The sequence below is a fragment of the Salvia splendens genome, chromosome 14 (assembly GCF_004379255.2).
Source record: "Salvia splendens isolate huo1 chromosome 14, SspV2, whole genome shotgun sequence".
NCBI lineage: Eukaryota > Viridiplantae > Streptophyta > Magnoliopsida > Lamiales > Lamiaceae > Salvia > Salvia splendens.
This window is the reverse complement of record NC_056045.1, coordinates 20,588,175-20,607,191: the sequence shown is the minus strand read 5'-3', so window position 1 is coordinate 20,607,191 and position 19,017 is coordinate 20,588,175. Positions and strand designations below refer to the sequence as shown.

Sequence of the window (19,017 nt, the reverse complement as noted above, 5' to 3'; positions counted from 1 at the left end):
TAAAATTAATACGTATTGAGGGGAAAGAGAGAAGTATGGTTGCTTTACAAACCCACCTTCTTTCTCCATGCATAAATGGAAAAGTTTTAAAGATAAGACTACTCAATTGCATATCGACGTAACATATTCGTCCGAATATTAAATTTATCGTTTTTTTTTCTTTTTTATCCGTCCGTCAATAAATATCTCATTTCACGTTTACTATATTTGGTAAGTGAACCTTACATTCCACTAACTCATTCCACTCACATTTTATTATAAAACCAATATATAAAAGTAGGCCCCACATTCCACTAACTTTTCTACAGTTAAACAATTTCTTAAACCCCGTATCAGTCAATTATGAAACATTTAATCACGGACGGAGGGAGTATATTAATATGGAGTATATCAGTAGTAAAAGTTGACTAACATTTTAATTCGGGAAACTAATTTTGGCTTTTTGCCATATAATCGCACTTTCACATTCAATCTAGGCATGCACACGGGTCGGAAACCGCCGGTTCCAGTTCATGAACCAGCGGTTCACGGTTCATCATTACCATGAACCGGAACCGGCCCGACAAGGGTCCCGGCGGTTCCGGTTCACGAGGCGGTTCAAAACCGCCGGTTTCAGGCCGGTTCAGAGGTTCGTAATTTTTTTTTTTGCATTTTTTTTGTTTTTCTATGAAATGTGCATAAATAAAATTCAAAAAAACACGATGAAAGTTGCAATTTTATTGAGATTACAAGTTACAACAATTACAAATCACAAAAAACTTGAAGTGTTGAAGTCTTAAACAAAAATTTAAATACAACGAGACTACTAGTCTACAACTACAACGAAGCTAATTACAAATTACAAAAAAAACTTGAAGTTCTGAACAATAAATTTATAAGTATATATACTCTTAGTCGGCGAAGGAGATCTTTCTACATAACTAAATTGATGACACCTTTAGCAATTCAACCTTAAATGTTGAGTTTAGTCTAACAATCAACAATTATAGTAGAATTGTCAAAAGTTTCCCGAATTTTGCCTTATAGAGAAATCTACTTCATCGACTAGAGTATATACAAATACAATTATTTAATTGTATTTGCATATTTTTAAACTAGAAACAAATGGGGAAAAAGAAATAAAGGAAAAAAAGACTTGAGCTCAACTTAAATTTAAAATTTAAGTTGAGGTGCCTACGTATCCCAATGCTCATTTGCATTAGGGAATCAAAGCCCGCGTAGTTCTCTTACCTTACTTACCTATTTGGCTTGGCCGACGGTTGACGGTTGGCCTACGATTCATCCCCTGTTAATTCTTCTTGTGATCCCTCCTGACGATCATCCTAATCATTTTCTTGTTCCCTGACGTCAGCTTTGACCCAATCATCAAGTAACATCACGGCTTCCATATTTTTCGCGGAGAGCTTACTTCTTGATTCATCCAACACACGTGAGCCAACACTAAAAGCGGACTCGACGGCGACAGTGGAAGCCGGAACAGAAAATATCTCCTTGGCCATTGAAGCAAGTATGATAAAATCTTTCTCGTGTGTTCCCCACCAATCGAGGACGTCGATTTGGGAGGGAGGAGTAGGACCTTCATCACCAAAGGAAAAGAGTGAATCGAAATATAAATCTAACTCACTTATCATACCTGAGGTCGACCTTCCGCCGGTGCTGTAGTTGTATAGGTCGGCTAATTGGGATTGCGCGTCGGGGTCATCTAATCGGCTTGAAATGCGAAGCCAAAGTTATGTTGTTGAGGAGGGGAAGGTCTTCTGACTTGGAGCGTGCTGTTATACTTGGTTTCATATTCGGTGTAGAGAGCATGCAAGTTAAACTCGAATGTTTGTTGGATAATTGACCGGTCTATTTGAAATGTTTCTGAGAGGTCTACTCCGAATTCGTCACTGGTATCCGATTGCAATGCTTTAAGTGGACCAAGATCAATATAACTCAAATTGTTATAGTAACAATCTAAAATCCTGGAGGTACCGGCTAATTGCCATTTTGGATCCAAGACCTTTGCAATAAAAAACACCGTTGGAATCTCACTGAAATAATTAAGTCATTTCTCAATCATATAATATAAAACACACATCAATTCAGGTGAAAAGTAAACATTTTTCATCGCAGTTTTAAAACCAAGTGATATATACATGCAATGCTCTAAAACACGAACAATATTGCAATAATAAACACCCGATAATTCAACAGTTGCATTTTTGAAATATTTGAACAATTTAAATAAAGCCATGCTATGATCCCAACAACTATGCGAAAGATATAAATCAGAAATGTGATAGGTTCTAAAAAAATCACACAAATAATCTTTATGCGTCAAAGTAGAATTCAGACAATCATATATTGAATTCCATCTATGAGACACATCTATGGTAAAATTCGTATATCTTACATTCTTTTGATGGCAATACTTCTTCCAAGCTTTGCAAATAGGTGGCTTTTTATGGATTAATCTAACTGCAGTTCTAATAGGACTAACATGCTTTTGCTTGTACACATAAATTCAAAATATGACATATACATCTTTGATGAAAATACTTACCTCCAATAACCGGAGTACAAGCCGCAATCAAGTCATTAATACTTGCAGTGTTAGCAGTTGCATTATCCAAACCAACAGAAAATATCTTATTGCATAATTGAAATTCATTCAAAACTTGAATACTTAAAGAAGCAATTTCGGGTGCAGTGTGTGGTGTCTCAAATTCTCTAAAACCAATTAAACATTTGTTCAAAGTCCAACTATTGTCCACAAAGTGAACCGTAATGCCCATGTATGAATGCCGGTTAAAACAATCAGTCCATACATCTGAGCAAATGTTCACTTTGTGTCCCAAGTTTAGTAAATAACGTGATAATTCAACTTTTTTCTACAAACATTGTCTAACGGTAGATCGTTGAACGGTCATTCGACCTACTCTTTTGATAGCTACATTCAAACCACTTTGCATAGTAACCTCAAATTTTTTGTCATCATAAACATTAAAAGGAAATTGCTTCATTGCAGCCCATCTAGTCATAACGTCAGCAAAAAAAATTTGATCATATTTAAAAAGAGACGTACCTGACGAACCTGAGCCATCGGGTTGGAAGTTTAGTTGGGTTTGGGTAGAGGTAGTGCCACATTCTACCAGATGCTTTGTCACCAAATGACGACGGAGGGTGCCATATCCCCCACCACTCGCAAATTTGTAGACTTTATCACAATAGTCACAATATGCATGAAACGCCGATGTCTCTTCTTTAGAGTGCAGATCATGAGGACTTGGAATCACCACCGGGACCTTCTTGTAGTGTTTAACAAAAATATCAGATTTCAAAGCTTTTGTAGTGTTAGTGGGTGGAGGGGGAGGAGGCATGTCCTCATTTCCGTCTGTGCTAGACGGAATACGAGAATGAGATCTATCATCATTGTTGTCCGAGTCCGACGATATAGACACGTCGTACTCGTCATCTTGTTGGGAACCACCGCCCCGCCCCCACCTTTATGCATTTCAGCGAGTAGCATGACTGTCTTATGATCTTCTTCTATCTATAAACATTATATAAGTTGAAGTTTAATTAGGAACACAAAAAAAATTTAAAAACTCAATCTTATGAAATTATGAATTGTAAAAATAATTTTATTTTTTAGAACTTACTTGCATGCGTTCAGCCGCCACTCGGGAAACCTCTTCCATAACTTCTCGACGACTAGGTCGCCTTGATTTTGAGGGACGACTACTTTGATCTTGGGCAATTCCTTCGCCCCGATCACCACGTCCCGGTCCACCACGAGAAGAAGACATAGTGCAAAATGAAAGTAGTATGGAATATGGACTATTGAATAAATGGTAAATTACGAACACGACAACAATTATAGTAGTAAGTAGTAAACAATTTGAGCAATTAGAGAGAATGAGGAGAGAATAGAAAAAATGAGATTGAGAGAAGGAAATCCTTGTTAACACAAGAATGAGGTGAGTAAAAATGATGGGGGAAGTAGGGTATTTATAGGAGTAAAATTGGAAGGAAAAAAATCAAATTTCAAATTCGGTCGGTTTACCGCCTGAACCGGCAGTTCAGTCCACGGTTTCTGACGGAAACTGGCGGTTTCTGACCGGTTTCAGGCCTATACACTGCCACCTATGCTCAGCCACCTGAAAAAGCACCTGAACCATAAGAAACCGCCGGTTTTTTTGCACACCTAGCCGGAATCCCACCGTTGGAACCGTTGAACCGCCGGTTACAGTTCACGATATTCCCGAACCTGAACCGGCCCGCTTGAACCGCCGAACCACCAGCCGGTTTGAACCGCCGGTGCCGGTTCCGGTTCCGTTTCATGAATCGGCGGTTCTGAACCGCCGGTTTGGTTTGTGCATGTCTAATTTAATCCCTAAAACCCAAGTCGACGTGATTAAATAAAATCAAACATAATTCTACAAAAAAATTTATAATTCAAAATCTCGAGTCTTTAAAAACAAAGCGTCCAAGCACGTTTCATTTAAAAGAAATGACCAAATGAAAAAGTGGACATACAATCACACATTTATGTCTCAAAATGTCAACATTATTGGTCGGTCCAATAGGACCCCTTGAGGCCACATCAATTCAATATGCGACAACTTTCATTTCATAAATTTTTTAATACTTATGAAAAAATATTAAATAAATTAATAAAATCTTAAATACAACAACTTATCAACCAAATCCCCAACATTTCAAATTCTATCATGTAATTATCAATACATATAAGGCCATCTGCAACGTTGTCTCTTATCCGTCTCATCTCTTAACTATTCATGAGCCCCACTGTATTTTTCACTCCATCTCTTAACTAAGAGACAGAACCTGTAACCCTCCATCTCTTATCCGTCTCTTATCTCATCCCTTAACTATTCATTCAATTTCATTTTTTATTTTTATTTCCAACAAATTCAATTAATAAAAACACACTTTATTAAATAAAATAAAATTACAACTTAAAATTCTTAAAAAATTAAAAAAAAACATAATTAAAAATCCTAAGAAATTTAAAAATACATAATTTAATTTCTTCTGCTCACTATATCTAAATTCAAAATCTCAAAGCGCAAAGAAGCAGAAGAAAGATCATGTGCGTCTACCGGTTGCCAAATTTTGTCCAAATGTGCTCCATTAAATCATCTTGGAGTTGGGCGTGGGCGGTAGAATCACGTGTCCTTGCCCGAATAGACAACCGATCTTGCAAAGACGGATGCACTCCACTGCGAGGCGGACTACTTGTGGTAGAGCTTCCGGGGGTTTCTGGGTCGAACCAATTTCCCGCCTCGGGTCCTTCGTCGGCGACAATCATGTTGTGCAAGATTATGCACGCATACATCATGTCGACCATACTCTCCATGCACCGCGTACGAGCCGGGACTGTGATAATGTTGAAGGGCGCTTGGAGAATCCCGAACGTCCTCTCCACATCCTTGCGAGCAGCCTCTTGCTTCTAGGCAAAAAGAGCCTGCTTTTCATTCACCGGCCTGTTGAACGTCTTCACGAAGGTTGGCCACTTCGGGTAGATGTCGTCGGCAAGATAGTACCCCATTTTATACCGCCGGTTGTTAGCGATGAAGTTGATGGCCGGCGCTTTACCATCCAAAACTTTGGCGAAGAGGTCGGATTGGTTGAGCACGTTGACGTCGTTGTTCGATTCGGGGACCCCGAAGTACACATGCCAAATCCATAGCCGGTAGTCGGCAACGGCCTCGAGTATAACGGTGGGGTGGGTGCCCACAGGGCAATTTTTCCATTGCCAATGCATGCAATCGACGCTGCCAAGCATCCCAGGGAATCCGTGCACTTCTTCGTGAAGGTGGAGCAGAAAATAACAATCTGCCGTGCTTGGCTTCCGGAGAAATTCGTCGGTGAAGGCTGCCCGGGCGCCTTTGCATAATTGCATCAAGCACATTCTCCCAGTGCTTTCTCCAATGTGGAGGTATTCGTCGAACAAATCCGTCGTTTGTCCAGTCGCATGCTGACGGATTGCTGCAGTACATTTCTGCAGCGTCGTATGGCTGGGACGGCCGACGGAGTAGAACCCTTCTTGGAAGAACTCTTCCCGGGCTGCCAATGTATTTGCGATGTGGAGAAATAGTGGTCGCCGCATGCGGAAACGGCGACGGAAGTAGGTATCTCCCCATACCGGGTTATCACAGAAGTAGTCGCGTACTAACCTTGCGGCGGCTTCCTTCCGGTTACGATGGATGTAAGTTCGGGATCATCTTTGGGGCGGAAAGTGATTCTTCCATTATTCGGCGCATTTGCTCAAATGGATCCATGAATGGATTAACTTTGGTAGAAGAATAAAAGAGATGATTTGAGATGAAAATTGGAGAGGAAAGAGAGATGATTTGAGAAGAATAGATGTGTGTTTGTGTGTGAAAGAGGAGTATTTATAGAATAAAAAAAAGAAAAAATAATAAAAAAATTGAAAATTACCGTTGAACGGTCAAAAATTTAAAAATTAAAAACGGTCATATGACCGTTTTTAATTTTTAAAATTTTACATTTTTTTTATTAAATTCAATTTTTTTAAAAAAATGATTTATTGCGTCAACGTGACGACACCCACTTGCGGGCCGGCTAGTGGGTGTCACGCATAGAGCCGGAGCGCGCCACGTCACGCGAGCGCGTGGCGAGACAGCTCACGCGCCGTCTCGGTGGGATGGGCGTCTCAGCGGGCTGGGGACGAGACGGGACGCTGCAACGCGTCCCGCGACCGTCTCGTCTCGGAGGGACGAGATAAGGGACACCCGTGAGACGCGTTACGGGTGCCCTAATGGCTCTTTCGTTTTTGTTAAGAGCCACCCTTAATCTTGGCTACATACTATTTATAGGAGTATATATATATTAGTGCATTGTTCCCTAGCCCAACTACGCAAAAAAAAAAAAGCTAGTACTCATATTTAAAAATAGCATTTTCATCATCACTCAAAGTTGTAAGAGCATTAGCAATGGTGACCGATCGCAATCGGCCACTCCGTCGGCCCTCAAAGGCTCCCATTGTGGAGTGGGAGCCGATCTCCCTTCCGCAACGCCTCCGCCCCAATGCCGATCCATCGCCCCAGCCGATCAAGATATCGGCCCTTATCGACTCAGCGATCGGCTTCAATTGCGGGGTGTCGGGCCGATGTAGGCGCCGATATCCTTTTCTTTTTTTAATTTTAATCCATCTCATCTTTTACATACTATATATACCTCATTCCCCATTAATTCACATTCATCCCTCTCCAATCTCAATTTTACTTCTCTCTAGCAAAATGAACTCCAGTCCGATTGACGTGTGTTTCCGTTGTTTTCTATATTTTTATCTATCTTTATCTTGTTTTTTTTAATGTAGGATGTTTTATTTTATTTTTAATGAATTTTTTTATTCTTATTATATACGTTGTCTTTAATTTACATCAATAATTAAAAGTGAAATATATAAAAATAGTGCTGATGTAGAAATGAGATGAGCTCTGAGATAAGTTCTGGGGATGAGCTGTCGACGTGGCAGTAGAAAATAGAGATAGACTCTGAGATGAGATGGGCTCTGGATTTAAGGCTCCCATTGTGAATGCCTAACACTATTTACAAATTGGTTCCAAAATTATTCAGTGTATATATCTGATTATGAATGCCTAACACTATTTACAAATTGGTTCCAAAATTATTCAGTGTATATATCTGATTACAATGTTATTACATTTTGGTCTTTTGAAATAGAACCATGATATAAAAGCTAAATCATCATAGTTACATGTCCAAAATTTACCACTAGCAATCAATCATAGCAGTAAAATTTTCCGTGATTGAAGCCAATAATGCAAGCTTCAACTATATGAATGATTTATGAAAGCCAAAAACTATAATCATACACAATAATTCAGATGAATTATTCATCATATGGCCGGTCGTTTTCTATCTTGGCATAAGACCATCCGCAATGGGCGGACGATGGCACGCCCGATGGCGCGCATCTTCCGCGCCATTCATCGTCCGCCCCCACTGTGGGTGTGTGGCATAGGCCGCGGACGATAGTCGCGGCCTATGCTTCGGGCGCGACTTAAACCGCGGACGATGGCCATCGTCCGCGCCATCGTCCGCCTCATTGCGGACGCAGCGGACCGCGGACGATGGCACGCGGACAATGGCACGCGGTTTTGTTTTTTTATATAAATCTTGTTTCTCATTCAGTTGTGCATACGAACATATCGACTATCTCTCAACATATTCTCTCTCAACATCCAACGAAAATGAATCCCGGCGAAGACACCAATAGTTCTAGTTCGTCTGATTCCGGTCGTTCGATTGACGAAGCATTAGATGCAGCCGTTGAAGAGGCCATGGCGGCATGCTATTCGCAAATGCAGCGCGAGAAGGCGGCGGCTGCAGCGGCGGCTGAACAAGTCCATCGTCCTATTCGACCTAGGACGTATGTCCGACGCAACCACGAGGAAGCTCACAGGCGTCTGGTTGAAGACTATTTTGCCGATCAACCACGTTGGGGCCCGACTATTTTTCGCCGCTGGTTTCGAATGTCGAGGTACCTTTTTCTCAGCATTGTTCGTACATTGTCTTCACGTGAAGAATACTTCACGTTTCGGGAGGACGCCATCGGGAAACCCGGCCTTACACCATTGCAAAAGTGCACGACTGCTATTCGTCAGTTGGCATACGGCACCACGGTGGACCTTTTTGACGAGTACCTCCACTGTGGGGAGACTACAGGCCGCGAGTGTCTGAAGTACTTTTGTCGGGGGATAGTAGAGGCCTATGGCGACACATATTTGCGCAAGCCGACTGCCACTGATTGCCAGGGTTTGATGCAGATGCACGAGACGGTGCACGGGTTTCCTGGGATGCTCGGGAGCATTGACTGTATGCACTGGCAGTGGAAGAACTGTCTGAGGGCGTGGAGAGGCCAATTCACAAGTGGATACAAGGGCAGCCACCCGACGATGATACTCGAAGCCGTCGCTGACTATCGGCTTTGGATCTGGCATGCTTACTTCGGCGTAGCCGGGTCGAACAACGACATCAACGTCCTCAACTCGTCCACTCTCTTCACCGACCAATGTAACGGCAACGGCCCGGCCATAGAGTTTACTGCCAACAGACGCCAATACCATATGAGGTACTACTTGGCCGACGGCATCTACCCACGGTGGCCAGTTTTCCTAAAGACAATCAGCTGCCCGATTGGTGAGAAGAGGGTTTTATTTGCGCAAAAGCAAGAGGCGGCGCGGAAGGATGTAGAGCGGGCATTTGGGGTGCTCCAATCACGGTGAGCAATTGTGAAAGGGCTGGCTCGTTTCTGGTACAAGGAAGTCATCGCCAATGTCATATATGCGTGCATAATCATGCACAATATGATAGTCGAGAGTGAAGGCGGAAGCATCACCGATTGGAATGACGACGACCGTGCATCTAGCTCTGCCGGCACATCGACCGAGACACCCGATAGAGGGTTACCGTTAGGTTTCGATGAGGTTTTATCGAGGCAGGCCTCAATGCGCAACCAACAGGAGCATGCGCAGCTCATGAGCGACATGATTGAAGAAGTGTGGGCTCGTAACCGCCGTCGCTGAGTTTGCGTTTTTTATTATTTCGCATTGTAATGTATTAATTTTTATTAAATGAATGAAGTTTTTAAAATTCGTATTTTAAATGTATTTTAGTTTTTTTTAATTCGTATGTATTTTGTAAATATTACAAAATTGATGATGTGGCGCGCCATAGGGCGCGCCTTAGGGCGCCCCACTGCTGATGGTCTAATATACATAAAATTAGCTCACATTCATTGTCACCACTTTTGTGCTCAAGTACAGTACCAAAAAAAAACACATACATATATCACCAAGTGCATACTCAATCCACAATCAAAACATCAACACCCTCAATGGGATCATTACACAAACATAGATACAGCTAAATCACATGTTTTCATCTCTGGTGAAGAGAAAAAATTGAGAAAGAATGACATGTTGCTTTAAGCTTCCTCATTTGCATACATTCTAACTATACACTTCTAAGTTTGGTCATTAGTTACACTTGTAACGTCGTTACACGAAAAGGCTAGTTTCTCAGGTAGAATTCAAGAAAGCAGGAAATGTATAGTTTGCAAAACTTCTCATGATGTCTTTTTGAGTGGTCATTGCCAGAATCATGGTGGTCGCGTTTATCTTTTTTTCTTCTCCTTGTCCTTGTCTTTGCTTCGATCTTTAGGCCGATGTTTGTGCTCTTTGTCCTTCCTTGTCCTTGTCTTTGGACTCATTCTTTGATTTCCCAGCAATGATAGGAGTGCCCTTCTCAGGCTACAAATATAACAACACTAACTCAAAAAATACAAACAATGAGCATCAATCTTTTGAAAGATGATAAGTGTTATCAAGCATTGACAAGTGACAACAGATTGTGATACTGATATCAATGTAAAAAACTCAGCTAGAAAGATCAACTGGAATAAAAATTCCAACAAATAGAAAAAACTTCACCAGATAAGCTTTTAAGATAAACTGTCTCTTGCTCTAGTTTTTTCTGACACTTCCATGTACTATATGATTAAAATGATTTGCTAACCATATATAAGGAAAAATAAGATATAGTTATCTGTGACTTAGGGTGAACAATTAAATCTCTTTGGTGAAGAGACTATTATTTGCCATCTAATAGAGGGAATACTGAGTCTGAGTTACTCAGTAACTGTAACATCCAATCAGGGTAGATAATTCTTAAAACCAGCATACTTACTATGCAATGCTAGAAGTCACTGCAATTCAGCTACAAACATAAACACTTGTGTTATGCATATATTTTATTTGAATTTCAAAGACAACTCTACAGAGAATTATATGCCTTGCTGATGAATAGCCAAAAGGTTACAACCTTCATATTAACAATCTCACCTCTTCCAAACTTCTTGTAATCAGAATCCATTAATCGGCACAAATCACAGCCGTAGCTTGACAGTAGTCGGGTTTTTTTCACCGAGTTCCTTGAGAGAGTGCCCGAAAAGAAACCCACCAGCAAAAATAGTACTCCCTTTGTACCATCGTAAGCGAGACGCTTTCTTTTTGTACTTGTTAATAGTTAAAGTGGAGAAAGAGTAAAGTTATCAAATGAATACGATCTCATAGTGGATGATATCAAAGTAAAGATTTTTGAACTATTTATCAGAGGCATGATCAATCCCAAATGACAGCGTCTAGTACTCCTAAACATATAGCCGAATTGAGAAATTAAACTTATAGAACCTTTAGACTATGTCATACAAAACTTAGCACAATTTACAAGTTATATAGTAGACATTCAACCTCAGTTCCAATTTATGAATCATGCTAGGACAGTTAAATGTCTCAAGTTAGGAGTGCTTAGAAATGATTTAAACTATGGTTAGTTAGTAGTTATACTATGTTATCAACTTGAATCCTTCGAGTGGATTCTAACTCCAAAAAATAAACCATACCGACGAAAACTTGAGGAAGAAAATTGGTAAACTAAACAAAAGCAAACATTCCATGGTTTGGGTTAAAATGACAACACCTTTTAAAGTGACACCATACCACCATTTCTTGCCAATCATTTGTACACGTGGATGAATAATCAGCTGCCATGTGACAATCATAAAAAACGCTCAAGGGTAAATTTTCTGCCTCTACAATATCCAATACGCTAGACTGCAATTTTTGCCGCAATATCCAATACGCTAGACTGCAATCTATAGATTGCAGTGGAGCGTTTATAATATTGAAGTGTCACTTTAAGATGTATTGTCATTTTAATGGATCTCAACGTTGTATTAGTTGCTATTTTTAAAATGCTTGAAAGAGCTTATAGAATTTAGAGACCAATGACTAACCGACTAACCAATCCACTAACTATGATGGAAACGTGATTAATAAAGTGATGAAATGCTAAATCAATATCACACATTTGTTATATTGGGTAGAAGAAAGTAATGATTCATCGAATGCAAGAAGGCTTCTTGGATAAAGGTTATCATCTGAGTGATATAGAAATGACATATGTTGCGAGCGCGAGTGGCGTGTGCATCATGAGCCAAACCCGCGCGGGCCTCTAATTAGATCAATGATGTCTCGACTACATGGCGCGAGGCTCACAGAATGACGAATGGCACACGCACTCCAAGCCCAACGACCCAGATCTCGTCTTTTACGTATTTTTTGTATCTTCTTTTTTTCATTCTACTACCTACTATAATTTCAATCATTTATTTTTTATTTAGAATAAGTCAAGGATCTGTCGAATATTCCCACCCAAAATCGATCCATATCAATCAATAGAATTGCAATCAATCAATCGAATATTCCAAATACCGTTGTTGTCGATATAATTTGATTACTTTATTTCCTCATATTTCTCCAACACAATGACCATACGAGATTCGATTAACATAAATAGTATTAAGTAAACCAACCACGAGTCATCATTTTTTCTATACTATCTTAAATTCTTGTTCGTTTAAAAAAAATATAATGAAACAGTAAAACATACGAAATAGTTACCGTGTAAATTAAGTAACAAAACTATCGACTATATATTAATTAATTATTAAGTAATATCAGTTTTTACATTTAATCGCGGCACATAAATAGTCAAGCCTCAACGATAACCGTTTGGATATTCCATTTGATATTATATATAAAAACATTATTGTTAAGTAACCAACCAGTCAGTCCAAAAAATCCGTCGACTTTCACCATAAATAATCTCAAACACTTATTTCATCACGCAATTCAAACTAACCAATCTCGATCAATTCGCCATTCTCACGCATCACCATGATCCCTTCTCTCCTCACCGCGCCTCTCAAATTCGCACCTCGAAACCTAGTTTTTGCACTGGTTCTGTGGATCGGATTGATTTGCGTTGCGGAAGCCAATGCCGCCGATGTTCAAGGACAGTTGCTGCTGAGAGGACTTAGCGACCAGAGGGAGTTCGACTACTTCAAGCTCGCTCTCCAGTGGCAGGGAACTTACTGCCGTAAAACTAGTAAATGTTGTGCCCAAAATGGCTGCTGCCGAGGGTAATTTCACTATTCTTTGTTTATTGTTAAGTTTCCCCTAATTTTGCATGTGTTAGGTGTTTGCTCGTTCTGTTTCGTTTGTTGATAATTGGCTAGTGTAGATTGGCTTTGCTCACTGCTATGAACCTTACTTCAATTTTCTAATTTGTTTGTGCAGGTCAAATGGACCCACGGGGTTTACAATACGTAAGTGCACTGATTTACATGGTTTACACTGAAACTTAGACTCTTAGAGTATTCATATATATTTGCTTTTTCCAATTATGAGTAGTGCATCTGCATGAGCATACACAGAATGCTGTACATTAAAATATTGGGATATAAATAATGATAAATGAATTTGTTATCCTCTTTAGTGATGCAAATTAAGATGACGAGATGTTGCCATTTTCTCTGCAGATGGACTTTGGGCTGATTACAATGATGGAACTTGGCCTTCGTGTTGCTCTGGTAAAAAATTTGATGCTACAGAGGTACAAAATTGCTATAGCTTGAAAACATATGAGAAATTTTATGTGCTTTCATACAAATAAAAAATTTGTACACTTTGATTCGGGCGCAAATACTTATGAAGGAAATTGGTTACTGCCAGGGATCACCTTGAGCCTTTGAATAGATGTCATAGTGTTAATGTCCAACATTATCATGGTTTTCTAGCGATAACCAAGATATTAGTTCCTATTGTGGACTCACTAGATATATCATTGTTTAATATCCCGAGTAAGACAATTTCCTAGAAGCTTCACTGGCTTCACAAAATTTGGTTTGGGTTTGGTTAGAGGGGGAGAGTGCGTGTCTTCATGGGTGGTTTTTCCCACTTTGCTGGTCCCTATCATATTTGAGGGTCTTTACTTTCATACAATCCTAATAATTTGTGTTCTCGGAGTCCTTAGTTCTACAAAAAATGATTTAATGAAACTCAATTTTCCCAGTATTAACTCATTAAGCAACACAGGGATGTGTTTACTTCTCCTGGAAAATGAACACTCCCCTTCATAAAAACTTATTCTTGTTGTTGCTATTACTATTATTATGACTCGTTGTCATATCTTATGAAACCGGTTAACCTGCAGATTTCAACATTGCGTGAGGCACTGTATAAGTATTGGCCAACTTTAAGCTGCAGCAAATCAAAGAACTGCCATGGTGGAAAAGGATTATTTTGGGAACATGAGGTATGAGGTTTGTTAATTATCTTTGCTGAACTTAAGACTTTTTTGATAATATTTCATGTAACTAATAAGTTCTTCTTTCCTTTTGCCATTTTGGGACTGCAATCGTCTGGAAAAAAGTGGGGTAAGCATCTCTTGAAGTACAGATTCTAATTTTGTCACATCACTGCTTTTTTAATCTGAGAAAGCTGATCATACACACGCTGACTTTCACATGTTTAGATTGACATTGACTTGAGATAATGTTTCTGGATACGCATAGCAATTGAATTGCCTAATCCTTGATATGGCATAAATAATTATCTCTCTTTTAGTCATTGTAGTTGCGTCTCCCGTCCAGACTAGGACAGCACTATATTCCGTGTAACATTTTTTAATGATAGTATGATACTGACAACATGTGATTGGACTTACCGAACCTGTATAATAGTATTGGTATAATCATATTTTTACCTCCACCTCTGCTCTAATTCTCAGCAACCTGACCTTATAATAGAGAAACTGAGAAACCTATATAGACCAAATTATTTCATAAATCATCAAGAAGCTTCAAAATTCTTTGCATGCTTCGCTCTTAAAGTCTTTAGGTGTTGTTATGTCTATCTACTAACTTTACATACAACTGGAGAAGCAGAATATAATATTGAGCCCTGGGTATTTTCATGTATCTGAGTTTATGTATGTCATAATACAAGAGTCTTTATGAATTTTCATTTAGGGATCCTCATCTGTCAATTAACATAAAGAATGTACACTTCGAATAGGGAAATTTGGTTCAAGTAAAATTCATTTGAACTAATTGAACCATCCACCATCTTTAAGTGCTTGTGCTGCGCAAAGCAGATGCACTTCAGTTACCAGGATTGCTCCTCCTCCTAGCAATAATATGTCATGCATGCTTGTCATTTTCGATCTGCATCACTAGGGACTAGGGTACATGATCTGGATCACTGAAATGGGTGACCCCATTATACATATTCAGATAAGGCCTTTGGTAATTTACATGGTCAGTTGGTCAACATAAATATTTTCTTTGATGTCCTAGTTGTAACATCTATATTTTATAACAAGAATGCATTATACTCCTTAATTTCATGTTAAGATTTTTTACATCATGCAATTTTTTAATTATCAAGCCAAATGCACTTTTCAAATGTTCTGCCTAAGTCACTAAGCATTACCTCTGATAGCCTGATACCACATACCACCCAAAGTACTGTTGTGCATACCCTTGCTTGTCCCTCATTCTGAATTATACCACATTCCTAATATCTACGAGATGTACAATGATATTGATTTTCAGAACTTCAAATCTCAATCATTGGTTTCATATAAACACGTGTTGCCTGTGTTCATTCCTTATCGTGCATATATATTTTATATGCTGTAAAATTATTGCAGAAGAACCTAACGTATTTTCTTTGTTCATGGTCTGTAGAAAAACATGGAACATGTGCTGCATCAGTAACAGGAGATGAATACAATTACTTTGTGACAACTCTTAATTTGTACTTCAAGTATAACGTCACGGTATGGCGCTATCCTATTAAAGCTTTTGTATTTGCTTTGCCCCTTGAAAATTCTGTATATCTTCATTCAGGCTTTTTATGTACAGTCATGGATATTTAGTATGTTGCATTGCTCACTCATATTAATAGTAGCTTTGTTTGCCTCTTAATGAGTAGTAATTACAAGCTCATAAAGTACAAATTTAGGGAGCTGCTTCTAAGGGAAAGTTTGATTTGATCAAATAGCCTTGACTTAGTTTTATGAGCATTCTTTTTATTAAAGATATGGTCATGTGCGTCCAGCTGGTTCTGCTTTCATGTTGTTTCCAACAATAATAGATCCATTGATGTTAAGCTAGTTAAAGTATGAAAGTGTAGCATGTGCCAGTCAACGGATAAGTCAATGTCAGCATCTTCACTTTTACTTTGTGCTCTCCAGTCTTTAAACAAAGAAGATCCATCTCCACCCTCCTCTCTATCTTTTAGGAGCTCCAACAAACCCGAACCGTAGTTTTTAGTATACATGCACATATTCAGTATCCCACAACAGAGTTTGAGTTATGCTATATAGGTATGCCTATGGAGACATGGCTAGGAATTAACTAAAGGATACTTGGTTGGGTATTAAAATGGAGGAGTTTTAATATATGTGAGGGATTCCGAATGATAGTTCTTGGTATGTAGTATCTGAAATCATATTGAGTCCATGATATAACCATTTTCCTAGCTACTCCCATTATTAAAAATTATCAAATTGCAATACCATTGCCATTGAAGGATTTAACCAAGGGTCTCCCTATTATTTTCTTTGCCTCTAATATAGGCCGGTTTCTCTAAGTGACTTGCAGCCAGGGTATAGTTTTTTTTTCCATACAACTATAGGTTACCCGTGAGACATGAACTGAACAGATAATGAATATTGGTTACGAGTGATCAGTTGACTAATGCTATGGTCTGACTTGTTTGTGATGATTAATATATACTCCATTGGAGAAGTTGCACTACCTCCATTGGAGTATAAATTTCTAATACTGGTTTTATTTCCATGGAATAGTGCCTATTATATTGGAGATAACATTTCAGACTGTTGACTGTTACAATCACAGCTATGCATGTTTTATTTTCCATTTAAGTCGCCCCTGCCTTAATTGATATGTGTTTTACTCTGTGCAGGAAATTCTGGCAAAAGAAGGATATGTAGCATCTAATTCTGAAAAATATCCGATTGGAGGAATTATTTCAGCCATTCAAAATTATTTCCAGGCAACTCCAGAGGTTGAATGCTCAAGTGGTGCTTTGGAGGAACTGTACTTATGCTTCGATAAGACTTTTAAGGTTAGACCATGTATCCATATCCTGTGAATTCCCTTATCATTAGGGCCATGTTTGGTTGGCGGGAAAGTAAAGTTGGTAAGGAAAATGATTCCTGGGAAAATGATTCCCGGGAATATGATTTCTAATAACTTTATTTTCCTGTGTTTGGAAAATATCAAGATTTGAAAGTATATATTTGATTTAAACACTAAACTAAAAATATACTTATCATTTTTTATTTATAAAATATAATAATACATATTATTTAATAAATTATTAATTACAAATGATAATAATTATATTATTTTATTTATTATTACGATGGATAGTTTAAATATGGATTATACATCATAATATATAATAATATAATAATAAATAAGATTATTATTATTATTATTATCATTATATTTACTTAATTTTTAATTGAATAAATTTTATAATTTAAAATTTCACTACAATTTTATTTTTAATTCCTAATTTATAAATTAATAATTATTATATTATTATATAATTATAATTATATTTAATTATTTAATAAATTATTATTATTATGATAATAAAAATAATAATAAATATTAATAATATAGTTATAATTATGATAATTTGAATTATAGTTATTTATTATCCTGAAATTAAGTATGGTTTATACTTTTAAATTATTTTTAAAACATTGTAATAAATAATAACAATAATGATGATGATGATGATGATAATAATAATAATAAATTGTACTATATTGCATTAAATATGTAAGAATCCTAAAACTGGGAAGAAGAATACCTAAGAAAAGTTAGGATTCAGAATCCTGGAAAGTTGTACTAACTTTCTTTGTTTCAGGATTTTGATTACTTTCCCAGTTTGATTAAAAACGGAAACAAACACAGGAATTTAAAATTTAAGGAATCAGATTACTTTCCCAGACAGAATCCTGACAACCAAACATGGCCTAGGAGTATTATTTATTTTTCCCATCCTTCTCTTGCTTGCTATAATCTATTTTGACTTAATTATTTGACTGCTGACTATAGTCACTAATCTGAAATTGTTATAACTCGTTTTTTGTTTGGCAGCCTCGTGATTGTGTGATTGGAACCACCGCAAACAGCGGCACACTTACTTCATCGAAATGCCCCACCTATGTCTCCTTGCCGGATCTTGCCTCGTCAAGTAAGTTCAATGTTCTATTCGCCTACTTATACACCATATTTTTCAGTACATCACCTAATAAACTCTTATCTTATGAAATCAGCAGCATTTCCTACAACAAGCTTTTTAATGCTAAGATTTTGATGATGATAGGAGACATGACACTTGTACAGCCCGAGTCTTAGCATAGATATAGAAAACATTTTGAGCATTTTTAGTCGTCTGATCCTTCAAATTCCCAATTATATGTCGTACGTGCGATATAGTTCAGATCACCTTGTTCGATTCCTTCCTCATATCACAAAATAACTCATCATAGCTACGTCTGCTTCTACTTTTTATGCGTCACTTACGCCTGTAAGAACCCTTTCTGGTTGCAGATCTTGAACGCAGCCGTGCACATCCCACTCTGAAATCATCCATCTGAACGAGATGAGGATGGGGAGACGCGACTCATCTGGCTACGCCTAGCAGGCAATAAAAATTTCCAGGAAATTCATCTGCAGTTAAAACATGTTTACATGTAGTATGTATTATGTTTAACTTAAGATGTGTATCATGCCATATTATACTGTACTGGGACGTGAGATATTATTTTCCTGGTGTAAGAGAAATGAAGCAAATTTAAGTTTGTTAAACACTTGGTAAATGAAAGGTGAAATATAATTGAAAATGAAGATAATTTATTCAATGGAAGGCCTTCTTTATAATTATTGAAAGAGGAAATATAGCATGTAATTCTATATTACTTGAGGCGTTTTTTTACATAAGATTTAAGAAAATTGTGTTAAGTGAGTTAAAATAGAGGAGAATAAAGAACGAGAGAAATGAAAGA

At 38.0% G+C, this 19,017-nt stretch overlaps 1 protein-coding gene across 1 annotated transcript; it reads left to right on the top strand.

Moving 5' to 3' along the window:
* Positions 1 to 12,678: 12,678 nt before the first annotated feature.
* Positions 12,679 to 18,820, top strand: LOC121766091 (ribonuclease 2-like). Its single transcript, XM_042162432.1, has 9 exons — positions 12,679 to 13,042; positions 13,200 to 13,228; positions 13,442 to 13,515; positions 14,116 to 14,217; positions 14,335 to 14,338; positions 15,653 to 15,744; positions 16,896 to 17,057; positions 18,107 to 18,203; positions 18,563 to 18,820. Exons 1-9 carry the CDS (start codon positions 12,798 to 12,800, stop codon positions 18,607 to 18,609), a joined length of 852 nt encoding a protein of 283 aa, XP_042018366.1. The 5' UTR covers positions 12,679 to 12,797; the 3' UTR covers positions 18,610 to 18,820.
* The last annotated feature ends 197 nt before the right edge of the window (positions 18,821 to 19,017 follow it).

What these genes read in the sequence shown, in the direction of transcription:
- LOC121766091 (XM_042162432.1), top strand. Translation starts at nt 12,798, where the DNA reads ATGATCCCTTCTCTCCTCACCGCGCCTCTCAAATTCGCACCTCGAAAC. An exon ending in AAAAATTTGATGCTACAGAG is followed by an intron (nt 13,516 to 14,115) that starts GTACAAAATTGC and finishes GTTAACCTGCAG; the next exon opens with ATTTCAACATTGCGTGAGGC. An exon ending in GCCGGATCTTGCCTCGTCAA is followed by an intron (nt 18,204 to 18,562) that starts GTAAGTTCAATG and finishes TTCTGGTTGCAG; the next exon opens with ATCTTGAACGCAGCCGTGCA.